The sequence below is a fragment of the Python bivittatus genome, unplaced genomic scaffold (genome assembly GCF_059951505.1).
Source record: "Python bivittatus isolate LINGU-HERP-01145 unplaced genomic scaffold, Pbiv_v1 ctg000200_np1212, whole genome shotgun sequence".
In the NCBI taxonomy this organism is placed as follows: Eukaryota; Metazoa; Chordata; class Lepidosauria; order Squamata; family Pythonidae; genus Python; species Python bivittatus.
The window spans coordinates 10265930-10287817 of NW_028277040.1; the positions used below are offsets into that span (position 1 = coordinate 10265930).

General features: G+C 38.6%; 2 protein-coding genes across 2 annotated transcripts in view; one reads left to right on the plus strand and one right to left on the minus strand.

Moving 5' to 3' along the window:
* DNAH7 (dynein axonemal heavy chain 7) overlaps positions 1-21888 on the plus strand; it is a 158788-nt gene that overhangs the window by 121047 nt on the left and 15853 nt on the right. The window contains exons 49-53 of the mRNA XM_088135694.1: positions 63-196; positions 1961-2296; positions 8247-8373; positions 9370-9564; positions 13354-13446. Coding sequence (XP_087991820.1) covers positions 63-196; positions 1961-2296; positions 8247-8373; positions 9370-9564; positions 13354-13446 — 885 coding nt within the window. The remainder of the gene's footprint in view (positions 1-62; positions 197-1960; positions 2297-8246; positions 8374-9369; positions 9565-13353; positions 13447-21888) is intronic.
* Positions 15784-20497, minus strand: LOC148216534 (baculoviral IAP repeat-containing protein 5.1-like). Its single transcript, XM_088135696.1, is given in 5 exon segments — positions 15784-15838; positions 15840-15943; positions 16419-16539; positions 19124-19233; positions 20360-20497. Coding segments are annotated over 5 exon segments (528 nt in total).

Here is a 21888-nt window from a genome sequence, read left to right on the forward strand (position 1 = left end):
TATTGGGTTTTGGCTTACCTGGTTCTAATTCTATTTTAATTTGGAACTCTTGAAATTTTCAGGTAACTTTACTAAATTTCATGATAACCCCAGAGGGGATGCAAGATCAGCTGCTCGGAATAGTTGTTGCAAGAGAGAGACCAGATCTGGAAGAAGAAAAGCAAGCCCTGATCTTACAAGGAGCTGAAAATAAAAGGTATCAAAATATTATTAGGTAGAAAATTATCTCAACTGAATGATAATATTCTACAGAGAAAAGTAATTGACATATATAATTGTTAAATTGTGTAGCTCTTGATAAAAAGCAGTTGACTCTGTGACTAGAGAAATAAGAGTTGTGAAAAGGTTGGGCTAACAAGGCCTTTTCTGTTCACTGTAAAATGTGGTCCGCATTTGTAGATAATTGAGAAGCCAGCAGAATAAAAATTATTCTGTGAATGTACTCTTGAGCTTTATTGGCAGAGAATCCTCCATAACATTTGAAGAGGACATAGTTTCTGTTATTTCTCTTTCAAACAAAGCTTTTTAAGAAGTCTGCTGCAAATGGTCAATTACTGTCTCTATGTTTGCATAGAGAATCCTTCCACTGAAACAATTGAAATACCAGTGTATGACTGCTTAAGTAATTTTCTTGATATTCCATATTTTCCTCTGTACTTTATAATGTCTTCTGTATCATCATAGCTATACGCTGAATACCTATTATATGCCAAACCACAAGAAAACTAATGAAGATTTATACTAACCAAGTTTAGCATGTGGTACAAAGGGAGTCAATGGGTCTTTAATTTGGTTAAGCATGCTGTGCAAAAAGATCCATTGTCTACCTCATATGTAGAATTTACCATCATAAGATGCAGTAATAGTCATTAGCTTAGATGATTTTATAAAGGACTTAGGCACTTTAATGGAGGATAATGCAAGCTGTCCACGATGGTTGTATGGAACCTCGTACTTTTCAATGGGAAACGGGAGTGCTAATGCTTTTAATGTTGACTTTTGGCTATGATGAAGAATTAAATAACTGAAACTAGATAAGATTTATCTATATCCATTGAAGCTCTTTTGGTAATTAAATTATTTTTAAGTAAAAAAAATGGAATCCCCAAAACATCCAAAACACATCTTAAAAATTAACCTCTACAGTCATAATAAAGTGTATGTTAAGTCATCTCTGCCCCAGTCGGTGGATACAGAGATTCATGTAGTCATCTGAAATTAAATTGTAGATACTGACAACAGAGGTTCCTCATGCTTTATTTTTCTAAATACAATGATAATGAACCTTTCTGTTGGCTGAATATTCGAGAAGTTGATTATTAACATATGAAAGATACCAGATTGGGAAAGACTGCTGCATTTCAAAGTGGACTTCATTAGTTTCAATATAAAATGCAGCTCAGGATGGCATCTCTGGGACAAACTAGAATTATGAAAGATCTATCACTGAGAAGAGCCGCTCAGATTTTTCCCAAGATTAGCATAGATCAGAGAGATTTAGGAAGTAGGGATTGAACTGAGCCCTCTATTTCACTTTCTCCAAGAGAGGAAAGCCCATGATCTCAGTAGAATGGGCTTCTTCAGCAGATGTCCTCTGAATGTTTTAGACTTTCATGAGGATTATGGAAGTTAAGTGCAACACGTTTGGAAAGCATCAAATTGGGGAAAGTTAATGTAAGCCTGTGTGCATTCTGCTCATCAGCTGGACTGGGCCAAGAAGTTTTACAAAACCAGTGTTGTGTCTGTTTCCTTTTTCAAGTAGCGATATCCTCACAGAAGCTACCTTGAGGGAAAAATCTTTGGAGGACATTTAAGATAACACACAAAGGCTCAGACTCTTAGATTTTCCAGTTCTATTTCTAAGCTATTAATATTCTGTGGTCTCTTAACTATATCAAATCTTTTTTGGATTTGATCACTTGCAGCTTCTACAATGTATTAATCTAGTCTTTTGTTATAGACAGCTAAAGGAAATAGAGGACAAAATTTTAGAAGTTCTGTCATCATCAGAAGGAAATATTTTGGAGGATGAAACTGCTATCAAGATATTATCCTCTTCTAAAGCTCTGGCTAATGAAATTTCAGAAAAGCAAGCTGTAGCAGAAGAAACAGAAAAGAAGATAGATGCTACCCGGATGGGCTACCGCCCCATTGCAGTTCATTCATCAATCCTCTTTTTTTCAATTGCTGACCTGGCTAATATTGAGCCCATGTACCAGTATTCCTTAACCTGGTTCATCAACCTCTTCATCATGTCTATAGACAACTCAGAGAAGTCAGATGTTTTGCAAGAAAGGTATATGAAATATTTATACTTTTAATGCTGCTTTTACCATCTGTTCCAGCTGTGGAGCATCCAGCAAGAGTGGGTGGGTTGGGATTTTTTTGTTTTTGTTACTTAGGGTTTTTATTATATTGAAAAGTTCTAGATATAATCAAGTTAACATATGTCTACTAATTTCATTGGATTAAGTATGTGCTTTACCCCTAATGAAAAGGGTTTGATTATTGTTGTTTGAGCCAGAGTGAGCAGATCTAGATCTGTTAGTAGAGTTCCAGATGATTTGTAGTGAACTGCAAACAATTTTTGACTCCCACTATTTATTTGCTTAAAGTATTTGTACACCGCTTCCTGTTTTCAGAAATTTTGCTATTGGTAACAATGCAAAATGGCAACCAACTTAAATAATATTGGAGGGAGGGGCAAACTGTGGGCATCCAGGAATCGGTTTTTATGCAGAAAGAGTGTGGATTTTGTTCAGTTCTGCTTCACAAAACAATGGTCTTTTGGTTTTCAAAGCTGGAGTTCTGGTAAAATGAAAACAAGGGAAATCCCATACGCCTGGTTAGCTGTTTTCAGTATGCTCAAGGCTATATGAAGGGAGAAGCTGTTATTGTGGGCATAATTTTTGCCTGTGCAAGTTTAAAGTATTGGAGACCAAATACTTTGAAAGAGTTACGATGCCTCATCCTGAAGAACTGTACAAGAAATACATGGAACTGCAATTGGAAAATTCACAAGTTTTTAGTTAAAAGCTTCCCTCATCCTTCCAACGTTCTTCTTTAATAATTCAGTATAAAGGATAAATACCAAAACAGAACTTCAATAGCAAACCTTGAGAAAAATTAGGCAAACCTAGCTTGACTAATTTCAGTATCTTCAGTTAATTGGACACAGCATTTAAGTTGACTTCACTGAAAACTCATTTAAAAAATAATGTGCTGTGAAAATTGAGTTCAGTGTCAGATTTTATGTGACATTCATTTATGGCTTGAGAGCGCTAAATAATAAACGAGAACTTGATGCTTAAATTCAGTCCCCTCTTCACCCTCTCTGTACTTTCTGGATGTTTGTTTGCTTGGTTTTTTCTTGTGTTTGGACCCATTTATTCTCACTTTGGATCCATTACTTACCGTTTCAAGTTGTTGACACTTTAAATGGGCCAGCTGTGCTTCTGGCAATGTTGACTGTGGTAAGATGAGGGTGCTGGTTGTAAGTGTTCAGAGACACTGCTTTGCAAACCTACACAGGGCTTTCTGAAAATGCAGTAACAGAACTCGAATACACGTCTTAGTGTTCAGATGGGCCGTATGTCAAAATGGTAGCATTCTGGTGTGCCATTACCATACTTATCAAGGCTTAGCAGGCCATGTCAATCAGATAACAACATTAAGCCATAATATAACTTAGCGGGGTGGGGTGGGGGGAGGGACACAAATAACATGTGTACTTGCTTTTTTTTTAGAGTTTAGTTTGCTCTACGGCAATTGTTGGAGGAAAGAGATCTTGGAATAACAGTAAACAGTTCAGTGAAGGTGTTGACACAGTGTCTTTGCCATAGTAACCCCGATAACCATTCCTTGACATCTGGAATAATATCACTTTTCAATTTCTTAATATAATTCTTTTAGCCACCCCCATGCTCGATACAACCATAATTCCTGATAAACCATCACATTCCAAAGCTTTGGTATATAATTCAACATTACATTAACAACTTTAAAATTTTAAGATTTTTCCATAAATCTACTAATATATGTTAATACACTGTCCCAAACAGATACTAAATGATCATATCACAATATCATATGGATTATTGAGCCCTCAATTTTTTTATACCTCCAGCATAAAAAATCTGATGACTATCCTTTCAAATACGTTCTTTGGGGAGTCCAGTACTCCCTAAATACAATTGTTTGATTAATCAACCTTAATCTAAATCCATAGATAACAATTTAACATTTTTAAGGACATGGAGCCATTGATGGGGCTTTATTGGAAATTCCAGTTTTCTGCTCCACGTTTGAACTATCCCAGAAATGTCCACTTTAAAAATATTCTTGAGCTTTTGATAGAGCTATGTTATAGGTTTTAATTATGTCATGGATTCCATCAAGTAAGAAAGCAACTCAGATGCTTTTGAGGTCTGGTCTGCTGGACCATAAGCTGAAGATACCTCCACTGTTGCGAATTGTGTGTATATACCTTCGAGTCAGTGTTGGCTCTCGGCATCTCCAGTTTTCTTAGCAAGATTTTCAGAAATGGTTTGCCCTTGCCTGCTTTCTAGGGCTAAGAGAGAGTGACTGGCCCAAGGTCACCCAGCTGGCTTTGTGCCTTAACCGCTATATCAAACTCACAGTCCCCCGGTTTCTAGTCTGGTGCCTTAATCACTACACCAAACTGGCTCTTGTTGCAAATTGGGAAGACCAAATTCAATTTGAAGATGGGAAAAATCCTTAAAATAGTCATTACATAGTTGTTGATTTAAACCCGTGATCCCAGCTTCTGCCCAACTTTCCAATAGAATGTTTTACCAATTTTCGAAGTAGAATGTTTCCAAAGAGTTAGATATTCATGAGTCTCATTACAAAACTCAGTTTACATCCCAATATGGCCCCAAGATTTCTCACCGCGTGCACCCCTGGAAATAAAGCACCATTTCTGCTACATGTTGTTAAAATATTGGCCTACTAATATTTTTGCAAATCAGATAAACTAAAATTATCTGCCTCAAATGGTAATCTCCATTTAACTAAGGAAAAATTTGGTGGCCTACTATCCCAAATAAATTTCCTAAATAATTTATCAATCCAAAGAAAATATTTATTTGGTGTTAACGAAGGAATAAGAATATAAATCAAATGAGGGCCAATATTCATTTTAATGACATTAACTTTGCCCCACAAGGTTAAAGGAAGTTTAAGCCATCTAGTTTCAACATATTTATTTCCACATATTTAGAAATCTTTTTGAGTATATAAAGCCCCATATATTTTATACAATCATTAGAAGTTATAAAACCCATCTCTTTACATGTTATTGTACTGACATGTTAGCACCCAAGGGAAGCAAACAAGATTTATCCCAAGTTATCTCATAAGCAGAATACTATCCAAAATACTGCACATCCTTTATAAAATTAGACAAAAAGTAGAGTACTGATCCAAAATTGCCAAAATATCGTCAGCATACAGAAATAATTTCTATTCACACCCAGCAATATAATATCTATAATATTTAAATATTGTCTTACCATGATGTCCAAAGGTTCAAGAATCAAATTAAATAGCAAGGAAGAAAGTGAGCAGCCCTGCCGTGTACCACATTGTAACTAAAAATGGTCTGAAATCATTTGATTTGTTTTGACTCTGGCACAAGATTGCAGATAATAAATCTCAATCCACTGGACAAAGTCTTGTGAAAAACCATATCTCATCATCATTTGCTTAAAAAAATTAATCCAAACCAAATCAAAGGCTTTTTCTGCATCTAAAGATACTAATACTGCAGAGTCCATTCTGTCCTTGGCTATATCCATTATATCAATTAGTAATCATAAATTGATGCCTCTGCAGTTCCTTGTGCAGTTGGTTGGCCACTGTGTCTGCCCACTGCACGCTGTGAGGACAGACTGCTGTCCAATCCAGCAAGGCAGTGCTGCTTCTTATGTTTACTGTCTACCTTGCTGCTCAGCAACAGTCCTTGCTGGGCTGGTGGTGGAGTCCCCTAGGCTGATAGTGCTGGGGATTTCACCCATCATGCTCTGGGGATAAGGCTCAGTGCTGCTCAGGAATTCAAAGCCTCCATGCAACCACCTTCTCCAATCTGAGGTCCTCCAGATGATTGGGACTGATTATGATGATTAGGTGCCATGATTCTTAGGGAGATAGATCGACATTCTCCCGGATGAACTGTCCTCAAATTGGCCTTTTAGATCTCTTAATGATGTATTCATTGCTGTGTGTAATCAAGTCTGTCCACTTTACTGCTGGTCATCCTCATCTTCTCTTTCCTCCCATTTTTCCCAGCATTATGGACCTCCCAAAGGAGCTGGGCCTTTGCACAATGTGTCCAATATATGTTAGTTTGATCCTGGTCATATGCGCCTTGAATGAAGATTCTGAATTGATTTGTTCTGTGACCCATTTGTTTGTTTTCCTGGTTATCCATGATATTCTCAAGAACCTTGTGTGGGAGTCTTCTTCAAGAAGCATGGGATTACACTTCTCATAAACTTCAACCAGCATTGTTCATGACTGTGCTGATTGAGAATTATGAGAATCACAGTCCAACACATCTAGTGGCATCAGGTTAGAGAAGGCTAGGTGAAAAGTATTAAAAATGAATTCCAGTTTTGGCCAAAGGCCAAAGGAATGGGCAAAAAGGCACAGGGAGTCTGGAGTTTTTCCTATTCATTCTTTCTTGTCAAAATGGCCTTTAGCAAAAAATAATGAATGAGAGAGGTGAGAAATCCTTAATTTGAACAATAGGAAAGCAATTGGATCCTGTTCTACAAGCAGCTTTTGTGCCATGCTTGTGGTTAAATTTGCTCTCCTTTCGTTTTTGCAAAAATGAAGTCATTCTAGTAAATTGTTACATTCCACTTGACCTCCTTCTGAATGTTTTGTCATTTTAACAGATTGCAGCACCTAGTCAAACTTGGCTGATACTGACAAATCTAAACAGGGGCTGACCTGGTTAATGCTTGGATGGAATCAGGGAATCCCAGGGCTGGAAACTAGGCTGAGAAGTTGACAAAAACACACACAGAAACACACATTACCTAGAAACACACCACCTAGAAAAACTGGGTGGTAAACTACCTCTATACTGTTGTCAAGATTGATGCAGGGGTATGTCCATGTAATCACTGAGAATCAGTCTCAGCTGAAGTGAGACCCTGGAGTTGGCACAATTGGGCCCCTCAATATTTTCCATTTTTGAATGTGCAGAGAAATTTCACTGAATTTCTTCAGAGGGAAGGAGATTCTCCACAGTTTCTCAGGAGTGGGCTTACTATCAGCAGTGGTAGAGACACTCCATTTATTTATTTAAACATACACACATACATACATGTGTATGTTTATATATTGTATACAGGTGGTCCTCATTTAATGACCACTCATTCAGTGATTGTTCAAACTTGCAATGGCACTGAACAAGTGATACTTACGATCGGTCCTCAAAGTTCCTGCCGTCGCAGTACCCCCATGGTCACATGATCACGATCCAGGCGCTCAGCAATGAGCCCGGATTTCTGACCATCGTGTCCTGCAGTCATGTGATTGCAATTTGTGATGTTCCCTGCCAGCTTCCTACAAGCAAAGTCAATGGGGAAGCCGGCAGGAAGCCAGAAGTCATGGTCACGTGGGGTCCTTGCTTAACAACCTGTGGTGATTTGTTTAACGATGGTAACCAGGGACTGCCAGAACTGCTGTCACTAGGCAGCATGGTCACGTGACATTGCGTTTTACAACTTTAGCAATGGAAATTCCGGTCCCAATTACTGTCATTAAGCAAGGACTACCTGTATGTTATATGCCACCAATGCAATATACAGTTAATACAGCTGTATTTAATACCCAGACAACTATGCTGTATCTACATATGCTGTAGCCTAGTGCTGTTTGAAAGCATTGTGGAGGAAATATGGTGGCCAATTATGATGAATATTATTTTTATAAAATTCTGTAAATTGGCCTTTTCCCCCCTAAAGGTAAGGAAGGTAAGGTAAGGAAAAAAGAATGAAATCAGTAATTTAGGCAAAACAAACTTCTGAAAAATTTCAGCTTACTTATATCTATATTCAAAAATTGATGTGTGTTGGTAATGAGTATTTATTTTTTATGTGTACTGGGCCAGAATAGCTGCGATTTGAATGCTTTGTAAATGTGTTTATGAAGTAACTAGCTTCATAAGTGAAATTAATGTAGATCCCTTTCCTATTTTTTTTTAATACTTGCAGGCTGAGGCTTCTCAAAGATCACTTTACATACTCCCTCTATGTCAACATCTGCCGCTCGCTCTTTGAAAAAGACAAGTTGCTGTTCTCCTTCTGCCTGAATGTAAATCTTCTGAAGCACGATAAATTGGTTAGTGCTGCTAGACAAATTACTGGATGGTATTTTGCATATTACGGTGCCATATGGTTGGTATTCTAGTATTTCCCAAATATTTCTGAACTCTGAATTCTCCATCCAGCAGGAAACTAAAAACGACAAAAATTGCCAGAATTGCTCATTTACTTTTAAAGAGCCTGGAGCAGCCCCTCGGCCCCTCCTGCCCCATTTACACATTTCCCAACATTCTTCCTTGTGGGTCCCCATTCCATCCTACCATTCTTCCTCTTCATTGCCCTTTTGCTCCATCCCCTTCAGTCCGTCTCTTCTGTTCGTGTCTAGCCTTGTATTCTTCCCCAACTCTGTCCCTTTGCTGCATGCTTGCATGCTTGCTCCCCATTGTCCTAGGACCCAGCTCCGAATCCAGCCCTTTTCCTTCTTGCCCTGCCAACTTGAGATTCAGCCTTCACCAGCACCAGATCAGATCCTCCTTGTTCCCTTCCAACCATGATCTTTCTCTCCTTAGCCCAGGATCTAGCCTCCTCTGCTTCGCCCCATCCAAAATCCAGTCCAGCATCAAGCCCTCTGCAATTCCTAATCTTTCAGCCCAAGAACTTGCCTTACTCCATTACTGTTACTACAGGGAATGGGCAAAGGATGGGACAGTACTCAAAAGGTACCAACAGGGAGAGTATATGGTGCTGTGTATCACTGAGTAGGGTGTGTGTGTATATTTGTATGTATGTATGAATATGTTTGACTTTTTATTGGGGACACTCAGGTTTAAGTTCCCACTTGACCACAGAGTTCCTTGGTGAGTTTGAGCTAGTCATGCGCTGTCAAACCAACTTATCTCTTGTTATTGGGATAAGATGATCAAACTCTCTCCTTCTCCCCATATACAGTAAGCTGCCTTGAGTTCCCAGAGAAAAGGCAAGATATATAAGCAAAAGGAAAATACTGCATGAAACAACTGTACTCTTGAATGTCAAAGTTCTAAGTGTTTTGTTTTGTTTGAAATTATTGCAGATTAATGAGGATGAGTGGAAGTTTCTGTTAACAGGAGGGATAGGCCTGGACAACCCCTATTCTAATCCATGCCCCTGGCTTCCCCAGAAGTCATGGGATGAAATCTGCCGCTTGGATGATTTGCCAGCCTTCAGAAGTATTCGAAAGGAATTTATGCGCTTGAAGGAAGGATGGAAAGCTGTATATGATAGTATGGTAGGTCTGCAATAATTTGGTGTATATTCACCCTTACTTAAATAAGCATTCCTTTCTCTTCAGCATTAACACCTCACACATATAGGTCCATTTTTGTATTCTTATGTCTATAAGTACAGTCATTACTTTTGCAATTATTGGTAATAATTCTTTCAACTGAAAAATATTAACTTTTAGATTACCAAGAACATTCAGAACAGTTCATGTGCTGCTATTTTTTAGTGTAGACCTGGCAATGCCATGGTCCAGTTTTAACTTCTTTTGTTTGATGTGGTTTTATTAGTTTGTTTTATAGTTTCCCATTTTAGAATTACTTTTAATGAAAAGCAGACTGTATATCGATGCAGGCTTTCATGGCCAGCTGCAGTCTAACAGTGATGAGCTTGAGGGCTAATAGGTTATGGGCTGATTATCTGGTATCCTGATGTTTCGCCAGCAACTGTGGCTAGCATGTTCAGAGATAAAGTGATCTGTACTGGAGCACACTTCTCAGCAGCTCACATGCAACTAACTGAGTGAGCTCTTGTGTTTGTAGCAGAACTAATCCCTAATTAGATCATCTCACCAGAATTCTGGAAAGCCAGTTTCTGATTGGTTCTTTATCCAGGTGGATTTTTAATACCAAAGGAGCTAATCTTTTATCGCTCTGTCTTTGAAACATTCTTCTCCCTCTCCTTCATGAAATTGCTGTCGATTCTATATGGTGTTGGTTAATTAAGGGCTGTTTTATTTTGTTTTACCATAAAGTTGGAAACCAGGCTTTGTTAATCTTCACTCTCCCTTCCTTCTTGTTGAGGTTGTTGGGGTGTTTATAAATCTCAATGGATTCTCTATGTAGACATGCATGATTATTTGACACGATTGCTAGTACTTGTGTATCTTTAAATTGAATCTTATGTCCATTCTGTAGCAGCGCTAATTTTTCAAACTGTTGTAGTTGGCAATATCTTTCGGGTTCTTTTAGTCAAGTGTTAATACTATGTTTTGTAGTTCCAATATATACCGACTGCATCTGCACGGTATGCGATAAACTGCAGATGACGAAAGTGGACTTCTGCTATCTTTAGGTGATCATATCATTTCTTAGGTTTTTCTCATTGGTTTGTAGATAGTTTATAAATTGTGTTTCTCCAGTAACTTTCCAATTCTGTCTGTAACCTTCTCAATGTAAGGGAGAAACACCTTTCTTTCTTGGGGTGGTATATCCTTAGATGTGTATATGATGTTATTTTTATTGCTGGATTGCATCACTTGACTGATTTCACCAGCAGAGTTCTTGTTAGCCTGTAAAGTGCACTCAGGGTATCTCAACTCACTGGATAATCTTTCAGACTCACAAATATGTCTAGCGTGGTCAGTGAGAATTTTAATGAAACTTCTGTTTTGGTGGGGATGATAGTTAGACTTTCATTTAAATAAAGATCCGTATTTGTTGCTTTTCAGTATACTATATGTCCTAGTTGTCAGTTTTTTTGTTTTAATTATTAAAATGTCCAAAAATGTAAGTTGGTCATCATTTTCCTCTTCCATCATAAATTCAATATTTGGGTGGATATTATTCAGATGCTCTAGACATTTCTGGAGCTATTCCTCACCATAATTCTAGATCACAAAGAAGTTGTCTACATACCAAAACCAAATGGGTGTTTTGAAAGGTACAGTGCCTAGTGTCTGTTGTTCAATTTTCTCCATGTAGAAATTGGCTATACTGTAACTGGATTCAGTGGGCTGCCCATGGCAACCTTTCAGTTTGCTCATATAGCTTGTTATTCCACTGGAAATAACTGGTAGTGAGGTAATGATGGTATAAATGGATAATGTCTTTGAAAAAGATTTCCTTAATATATAATGTTTCCTTAACTGCCACTTTGGTAAAAAGGGAAACCACATCAAACCTGATCAATTTATCACCCTGTCTAAGCTTGTTAAATTTCTGAATGAAGTGGGTTGAATCCTTAATATATGTTGATGTGAGTCCAGTGTAAGGTTGTAAAAGTGCAACTGGCAATATGACATGTAGGAGAACCAGGCTAATGAAAAATTAGCTCCTTTGGAACTTCTTCAAATCAGACCAATTACAAATTCACCTGGGTAAAGAACCAATCAGAATCTGGCTTTCCAGAATTCTGGTGACATGATCCAATTAGAGGTTAGTTCTGTTACAAATGTGAGCGCTCAATAGGTTCCTGCTCAGTTGCCTGTGAGAAACAAGAAGTCCACTACAGTGTAGATCACTTTACTTCTGAAGATGCCAGCCGCAGTTGCTGACTGGTAAAACTTCAGGATACCAGATAATTAGAACATGGCCTATCAGCCTGGGAGCTCATCACCATAGGAAAAGCAGGCTATTTTTTGAAATTAAGTGTTGTAATTAGAGGTTTAGATAGAGAACAAAAAAGCATGACTTTGTGCAACTTTGGTCTTTTTTTTCATGTTTCTCCCCCATTCTTATTTTGCTGTGTATTAATTTTGGATATTAATTAGCAGGGCTTGATGGACTAGTTTGATGAAGTATTGCTCTGTCCAAATTGTTCACAACTCAATTTCTTGCTGGGTGGGCAGCTGTAGACTCTGCAAGTTCTGGAAGTATCTGAGGGTAATACCTCTGCTGTGTTTCTAAGTACGTGCTTGAATGTACATCCCAAATTCACCGCTTATCATGGAACGGAGTATGGAAGGCCATTTCCTGAAGTCTTACAAAGCTGCTTAGATGCAGGACACTAATGTGATACCACCCTAAATGTGACTACACATAAATTGTGTGTCATGCTTCTATGTTATCTACTTAATTGGAAGTATGTGGGGATTAGGACCACAGTGTGTGGAGAGGAGGAGATCTGCTCACCCTCCAGTTCCTTTGTTTTTCCCCATGTGGGTGCTAGGTTTAAAATAAGGTCTATTGGTGCTAATGTAGCACCACCTACTTTAGCTCTCAGTCTAAAATAGGTTCATATGTTTGGGTGATGCTAAAATATTTAGGTTGGCGTGTTGTTAAAGAGAGCACAGGTACAAACTGGGGAATGATTTATAGTTTTGTGACAGAGCAGTCTTCTTTTGAGACTGGAGGGTTCATATTTAGTCCCTGGCATGTCAAGTAAATTAGAATGAAAAATCTGATGAATGTGAATGACCCCTCCATTAATATTAGTAACAGATGATTTGAAAACCTTCCATTCTGAAAGAAACAATAGGAGGAAGCTTCTGTGGTGAAAATTTTGAAAAGCTACCCCAGAAGACTGGAAGTAGAGCTGTCATCACGCTGTTGACAATAGTTCCAATGCCATTGAGACGTAGGATTGTGATTTAATGGCTGCTGGTTAACCACACTTTTGGACAGGCAAATTGTTTGTTAATGGTCCAGAATAATTATTGGACAATTTTTTCACTGGGAGTTAATGGCTGGGAAATAGATGGAGATTTCCATGGAGGGTTTTGAATGAGAGAATTTCCTGAGAGGGCCAACCATGTTAATCTTCTGTAGCAAAACAACCATTTTTATGGCCGCTTTAAGCACCAGATAATTATCACTTGAGTTTTCATGAACTATAGACTACCTCAAAAATATGAAGTTTTAGCTTAAATTGCAGATGTGCATGCAGTCAAATATACACATACATGCATACTTGGGCATGCATAATTAGGATTGTAAAGAATGATGCCATGCACATACGTATCCTGACTTGAACTACAGGACATGAAACGGAATCTTTTAAAGATTTTCAACTCAGCAGTTTAGTGTTATAATCCCCCTTTGAAATTCCTTTGCTCAAGAATTGTGTGTGTTTTCAGGATCCTCACCACGAGGTGTTTCCTGAGGAGTGGCAACGTAAACTGGAAGGGTTCCAGAGGATGCTCATCATTCGTTGTCTGAGACCTGACAAAGTAAGTGTGGTCATCTGGTTTAACAAATGTTTATTAGACTAAGTGCTATCTAATTGTTCATCCTTAAAACGGTAGCTGTGTCTTTTTCCAATCTATGTTGGAAAACAGCTGGTGGAAGAATCTTGACTTGTGGTGGGTAAACAATTTACTGCTGGGTGAATTTCTCTCTCCCCATTAGGTCAGAGAGTGGAAAAAGGGACAAAAACTTTCCAGACAAACACTGTTCTCCTCTAAATTACAGTGATGTTTATTTGTTACAATGATTCTAGGTAAATCATCTGTGCATATTTTTAATATATACAGTGGTCTTTAACGAACTATATAGAAATTTCTATATGGAGCCTTTTACAGTTTCTTAACCGCCTCTCCCCTTCCCTGATTCACACAGGGGTTTCTTATCTCAACTTTGATACGCTCACTATATTAGACAGCTTCAGTAGTTTCACTTCTCTAGCTTACTTTTAGCCTAGTGAGAATAGAAAGAGGCGGCAAAAGAGATGAAAAAATGATTTCCTGAGTTTCTTGGAATTCTAGCATCTTAGTCAAGCTGTCATTGCTAACATCTAGCCAGTCCTTTCCAAATGTTGCAGTACACTCTGCAGACCTCTTTTTCAGATTCTGTTGGTTCCTCAGCTGCAGATTCCCCCTCCAGCTGTGCCTGGATTCACACAGCACATGTACAACACCAGAAAAGTTCAACAACCTCCTTCATTCCCTAACCCTTTTATATTTTCATCAAAAGGTAGATGTCTTAATTATGGAGGAAGCATCTAGGTGTCTATGTGACAATTTGCCTGGTGCTAGCAAGAAGAAAAAACAACTTTGATCTTGCAACACCCATGTCCATGAGGTCCTGTCATCCTGCCAGATGTTATTGGTACCATTCTGTATTTCTCAGTTTTCTGGTCTGTAATAGTTACTCTTTTATACTGCATTTTAATTGCAGCATTGACTTGCCACCCAGTGAACCTGGATCAGAGGACTCCCACACACATTTGGTAAATAATACTTGGAGCCTTTAAATACTTGAATGGAGCCTTTAAATCAATGGGCCCATTATTTCTCAATTTTTAATCTAAATTCTGAATGCCCAGATAGCCATGAAAGATACGCATTGATTTTGATATATTGTCAGAGAAGGGTTGCACTCTGAAATAATATTTCATGCTATTGCCCTAAGCACCGCTGTCTAAAATGCCACTGTCCTGTAAAGAATCTGCTGTATCAAGTCCTGCTGTAGTTTCTAGGCTGCTTTTGCTATTAAGTTGACAGCAGGAGTGTGGGAGATTAAAGAAGCTAATCTCATTTTCAGTGTTGCGTTTGTTTCTTGCATTAACAAGAAGTTATCCTTCCTTGATCAGCCTTATCTTATTTAGAATTCTGAAAACTGTTTATATTTATTTATCCATGCTGCCTCCCTCAACCTGCTGCCTTCTAGATGTGACAAGAATACAGTTCCCAAAATTCTCTGTCAACATGGTCATCAGCTATGCTATTTGGAAATTCTGGGAGTTGTAAATCTGCCATCTCTGGGAAGCATAGATTGGGAAAGGCTGCTTCTCATCTTTTCCTGTTCTACATTTTGGAAGACTCCAACTGTAAGTCAAGAAGTGAAAAGAAACAGTTTCTCTTTCAACAAAGAAGAGAAAACAGATATATTTCAGAAGCAGTAGAATCCACATTTTGTGTTTTATTTATTGGCTGCCCAATACTCCAGTGGGCTCTGTTTTATGTAAAAGCATTGCTGCCTTCCCTTTTATAGGAGTCACACTACAGGTTCACAACAAAAGAATGAGAAACACAGGTATTAATGAGGGCATCACCATCATTTCTTTTTTCATATTTTCTCCATGGAGGAACACTATAGTGACACACAAGCTCTTAAATAGGGAGTTTCGTCACACCCTGTTGATACGTGATGTCAAAGCAGCATATTGGAGAGTTGGTACCCCACTGACAATTGTGTTGTGCATGTAATTGTTAGATGTATTGTTGGGTCAACTTGGATATCAGTTCAAAAGAAATCCCTCTCAGTCTGTCCAAAACCCTTTATTTAAAATTCTGTCTTTGCATTATCCAAACACTTCATCTCAACTGAGTGGATTACTTCCATAAGTCAGAATTATTTCCTTCTGTTTTCCCACTGGCTTCATGCAGAACAAGCATTATACACAATAAAAGCATCAGGAATATAGATGGCTATCTGAAGACTCCACTTGTGTCATATTAGCTGGTATTACAGGCTAAGTCTTTGTTCACATTTCAGTAGGTATATATGCCTTTATCTCTGGCTGTGCTTGTCATCACAAGAGGCTGTCGGTTGCAATCCATTCTCTTCTATTTGTTGGTTAGCACACCATTTTCTTTTGTCGCAAACGGCAGAAGTCTCTGCTTCTGGAGCGTACTGGTATTTATTCATGAAATGATCCACAAGACGTTTCCTAGTTAGAGCTGCTTCTTTTTCAAAGGCGTTTATTATACTTCTGCCAGTTTTGCACTTGAAAACAAGCGGAGAATTCAGTTAGCCATGATTTTCAGATGATAGGCAATATGAACAACTACAAGGGATACTGCAAAATACATTAATAGTTTTCCTTAAAAAAAAAAAAAACCAACGACACCTTTGACAGTAATTGTTTCTGACCCCAATTGCTCATTTGGATCCATGCTTATAGCACAGTATGGTTTCAGGCTACCCTGAGTGAAAAAACTAGTAATCTCTGTCAGTGCTTGTCAAAGAGAAAAAATGGGGAGAAAAATGGTAGCTGTCAATAGTACGTCAGCAGCCTCTTGCAGCAGCAAACCAAGATCTGTAGAAACAAAGAAAAGCCACCATCTTGTTTCACTACTGACCCGTGAGAAACAGAAGTTTGCTAGGGAGTGGGTGGGGTCAGAAGTCGCTTTAAGTTCAACGCTAAGGTCAGATTGCTTAGGTTAACCTCAGCTCTCCTGATATCAGTTCCAGTACTTACAAGAAAAATTCTGACCCTTTCCATCTCTAGTTCATAGTATTCCTCCACTGTCAGATCATCAAAAGTCTTCGAAAGGGACAAAAACCCACAGGAGTCTTTGCTACGTTTGGAGTGCTCCAGCCTGCCATGGAGAAAGGCCATTAGCAAGAAGTAGAAGGAACCAGGAAAAATAGAAGAAACTTTCTGGAATATAGATTTGTGCTACAATTAAAATGTAAACATTTTCCATGTAAGCAGTTGCCCATTATACACCATCTTCCAGTGTTATTCAGCAACAGAATAATGTTATACAAGAAATTACTAAGTTACCTATAAGCATATATAGCTCTGTAAAGCAAATTATCTAGGATGGTTGATTTGATGTTTCCTCAATGGAAGCTAAAACAGTACAGTATGAGATTCCACTAAAGATGATGGAGAGATACCTATCAGTACCCAGGGAAAGTAATTCTGCTCCAGTCAAGAAAAAATTCCAATGCAATGAGCCAGACAGACATAGTAATTTTGGAGCCCAGGTAAGCCAATGGTGCCTTCAGGATGCAGTGGTTGAGGAAAACATTTTCTCCATGAGGGTTAGTACCAAGTGTTGGATCTACTATCTTATAGGAATGTCTGCTTTTTGATGCCACTTGTACATTTGCAAACTATGGCAGTATTGCCAAGACCAGCACAAATGCTTAATAAGATTGTGAAGAATCCTCGACTGAAAACTCTGCATATTTCTGTTTTCAGTAGATGTAGAAAAGTCATACTGAGTTGACTTATCTTTTCTCATTCCTTCGCAGCAGCTGTAGCACGGTAGCTACTTATCTCTAGTGTAGTCCTGGACCACTTGAAAAATGTGGGGTGATCTCATCTTGAGGGATTTAGCAGGAACAAAATTGTTTCAAATATTTTTGACAATACCCTTCCTCTGCATGAGAACTGGCATGCAGATTCTCAAATCTCAAAATGGCACCTGTAGCTAATCTATAACATTGCAATTGCACCTTCTTATTAGTTTCCTGTCAGCATCTCTCTCCATTCCCTTCATGAAAAATATGGGCCAAGAAATACAAGGAATTAGAGTGAAAGCTCTCTCCCTCTTTTCACACGTTAGGTTGGTAGTATGTTGTGTGAGAAAGAAGAGTTTTGTGTGTAAACCGGAACATGTATTAAAGCAGTTTTCCTTGACACCCACAAAATATTAAGGGATTACCATTCCTGGAATTCCTCAAAGCATAGCTGTTCTCTCTGGGAATACTGGAAGTTACAGCTACAATGGATTTGGAAGGCATCTATTTTGGGAAACATTGCCTTAAAGGCTTCCCAAGCATGCTCATAAAACCATTTAAATAGCTATTTTATCTTCAGTTGATTCCAAAGAGGTGGTTCTCAAGATTAAAAACCATTCATTAATTATGCATACATGATAAAAAAAACCATTCATAATGATTTACAACACCACATGATGGCCTGTTTTTTGTTTGTTTGTTTGTAACCTTTGAGTCAGTTTTTTTGACTCTTAGTGACTGCCTGGACAAGTCCCTGCAGTTTTCTTGGCAAGATTTCAGAAGTGGCTCGCCATTGCCTCCTTCCTAGGGCTGAGAGAGATGGACTGGCCCAAGGTCACCCAGTTGGTTTTGTGCCTCAGGTCAGACTAGAACTCCTAGTCTCCTGGTGTCTAATCTGATGCCTTAACCACTACACTAAACTGGCTCTCACAGGATGGCCTGGCAACCCTAGGTTTGCCTCGTGCCCACATTATGCCAATCCCTGGCCTGTTTTACCCAGTGCTGTACCGGTATTTATACCCCAAAATCCACAATCCTTCCCCCTTGAGCTACCCTAGTCCCATACAGCACCATGGTGGAGGAAAGCCATAAGTGTTTACCCCTTGTTTCTGAAAGGTGTGATCATGTCACTAGACCAGATTGTTATAAAAAGTTCTTTTTAAAATCCTGTGTCCATGTGGTGATAATACAAGAGGAGTACTTAGGTTAGGGAGGAGGTTGAGTTAGACATGCCATTACCAACAGGAACAGTTTTGTTCAGCCAACAAACTTCTTCAAAATATTCCCAATTGCAGACAGTGATTTTGCTCAGCCAGCTACAAACTGCATGGAGGGGAATCAGGACAGCATCTCTCTATGACAACAGATATAAGACAGATCTCCACAATAAGGGCTGGGGAACTTTATAAATCACAAAGGCACTAAAGACTATTGTCTTTCCATTGGAAACTAATAGAAGAATTGTAATTAACTTTCCACACTAGGGAAGTTATAGTTTCTGTATGTTCGTCTCTCTGTGTTCCACCCACACTGGTGCACGTGATACAGCCTGACACACTTTCATCTAAAAACGTTTTGATCACTGCCACTTTTTTAATCAACCTCTTAATTTTTTTTCTGTTGATCTTTTAATTGGCATTAAAATACTTTTCCAATGAGATGTCAAAACACTGGTAAAATGCTTCTTAAATAAGAATGTTTTAGTTTTATCCTAGGTGTTGAAATGGTAATGCTGCTTGTTAAATGAAAATTTAATATAATGCTATAGTGCTTATCATTTTACTGTTTTCTAACCTCCTCCCCAAATGCCCAGGAAAAACAACAACATTGTGACCTTTTCAGAAGATTGGGGGCAGGTGCGGGGGCAAGAATGGCTATAAAATCATGGTCTTATCTGCCTCAAGGCAGAAAAATCAGTAAGACCATACATACCAGGGATCGTGACTGGACTCCCAGCCCTCTAACTCTATCAAGCAGAAGAAGCACTTGGCTACATCAGGTTCATCTGCATGTGGACGATGGATGAAGCCAGCCCTGGCCATCTACATAGGGAGAAGATAAGGACACCTTGAAGACCCAGAGAGAACTGTTGTGCTCCATGGGATATTGTTTGCTGTCAGTCAAATCTTTATAATGGCTGTGTTCACACAACAACGTTAAGCTATGTTTCCTTAAATATTGAATCAGTCACAGGAGCTGGCCTCACATAATGTGCTAAGCTATCCACAGAATGGCTGAGCATTCTTGTGTGAGCCCCATACAGATGTTGAACGCTTTGGCCCATTTCTGAGAGCTCTGCATGGTACAGAATAATTTACCATTTTCTCTCATCCATACTGAAAATTAAACTGCATCTGGAATTAGCTTGCATTTCTGCAGGTTCTATACAGTGTGGCTCAGCTTAGGCTGCCCGGCTTCCCACCTTCTGCCTTTCTTGACTATCAAACATGTCCTGGTTACAGGAGACCCCAGAGCCAAGCAATCCATTGGCATCTTGCAAGAGAAGATGTTTTAAGGGAAATTTTGCTGGGCTTACACCAAAAGTTACATCTTCTTTGCCCTGCATGTTCCATTTTTACAAATGGTTTCCTTTTATTAAAGGAAAGATGACTCAGAGCCAAGAAAGGAGAGCAGAGTTTAAAGAGGAATGTGGAAGTGAACTAGCCCTCAACTGAAAAGCTCCTTGTTCTAAGCAGGGAACTGGAATTGCTAGCTTTCCCTAGGAGAGAATTCCCAAACTGGTAGTAGCAACAGTTCCCCCCAGCTTAAAGATACACCTATGAGAAATTCCCCCTACAATTTCTAGAAAAACATATGGGCGCCAGCCTGGGGTTCCTTTAAAAACTAGAGGGGCTCATAAAATAGTTGGGAAATTAAACCTGGGACAGAGAGAGTAGATCTTTTTCTCTCCTTCCTCTTCAGAATATTTAAGAAAACAAGGAATGATTAAGCAGCAGACTTTTCATTTTGGGAATTTACTAGAAAGTAATTTATAACTTGGATCCCAGGAAGGGGGAAAAGCCCCAATTTTAAAAAAGAACAGCTGAAAGCATTATTCAAGTTAGGTCTGTATATACAGAGAAAGTCTTGTTGAACTCAGTAGTACTTTGAATGAATACACATCATTGATAAATTGGAGTCTCTTTTTGAAGATTTCCCAGAACTTACATTCTCAGGAGTACATTTGCAGTTGTCCTTAAAAGGCCAAGCTGTTAAGGTCTGCAGACGATTTTTATACTCATACATTTCCCTGAATTCAAGCAGGCTCTTGGAAGTTGAGGTGATTTCTCTCAGGAAAGCCTCCATTTAGGATATGAATGTTGCAAACGCTCCGTTATTCTCACCACACTTTCTCCCAGAGTTGCACAGTCACATGGCTTTCTGCTTCATATTTAAGGCATTTCATTAGCTGACTCAGTTGATGTCACCTGCTAATAAATTTTTAACAGTTGGAAGAAGATAGAGGACAATGTAGTGCAAAACATGGATAGTTTATTTATTTAAATAATTACTATACCATTTCCTCTTAAAGATAAATCTCAAAGTGTTTATTGTTAAAAACAACTGATTCAAAAAATAAAAGCCCACATTAAAATATTTTAGAAAATGCCAAATAAAATAAACATTAAAACAATGACAAATAAAAGCAATAAAAAATTAGACATTGGTCACTGTACTATAATTGATATCTTTCTTCATAGCTGTTTATTCAGATTGCTGACTTTTTTGTAACCGTCAAAATGTCCCCTGTTCACTGGAGAGAAAAACTTGAATAGTTCTAGCCAAGCTACAGCATCCTTATTCAGAAGTACGCTCAGCCAGAGGCTTATTTGTAACTCTTTTTGAGATTTTGGTGGTAAAAATAGGAAGAGAAACCTGTAGTCAACTGGAAAGTGCTGCACAACTCCCATAATCTCTGACCTTAGGCCAATCTACCTGTTTGGATCTGAAGACCAACAATTTCTGGATTCTCCAGTCCTCTCTAAATTATTTTAGACAAAGCTGTAATCCTGAAGACATTTTTAAAATCTTAAATGGCAAAGAGGTAAATCTCCAGAGAACATACTATATTATAGACATCCTTAATATTTCAGAGAGACCCTGGATGGATGAAACCATGTACTAATTGATTTGATTGGCTTAACATTGCATGGACCTTAATGGTAGTTTAGTCAATAAACTATAATTAAACCATGGCTTAGTGCAGTGTGTGAACTCAGTCACATTCTTGATGTTAATGGAGGTGCAGGTAAGTTTTTAAGTTGTGGCTTACTTCAATCGCATTGGTGTCACTTGTCAACAAGTACTGCAACTAAATTCAGTTCGGTAACATCCACTAAATTAATTGGAGGTGATTCCTAAGCAGAAAACACACAGGATTCTTTACAGGCAACCCATCTCTGCTAAGTTTTACATCTTTCCCTCCTTAGGTAGGTATGTATTTAGGACTGTAGTTTTAATGTGCTGAACAGAGATGCTCTTCCAGAGCAATGTTTGGTGCTGGTATAGTGTGCCTAGCTATAGTGCGGGGTGCGCACTGCGCTGTCATGCCGCCTAAGAACCTTTGGGGGCTCCTGTCCCTTTAATTCTGCTGATGAATACTTTAAGCAGGTGCTGCTTTTCTTGCTTTTGTCACGTAAAGCTGTATTTGCCTAACTTCTTGAGCATTATCAATCCTGGCTTCTGACTGCCCTAAT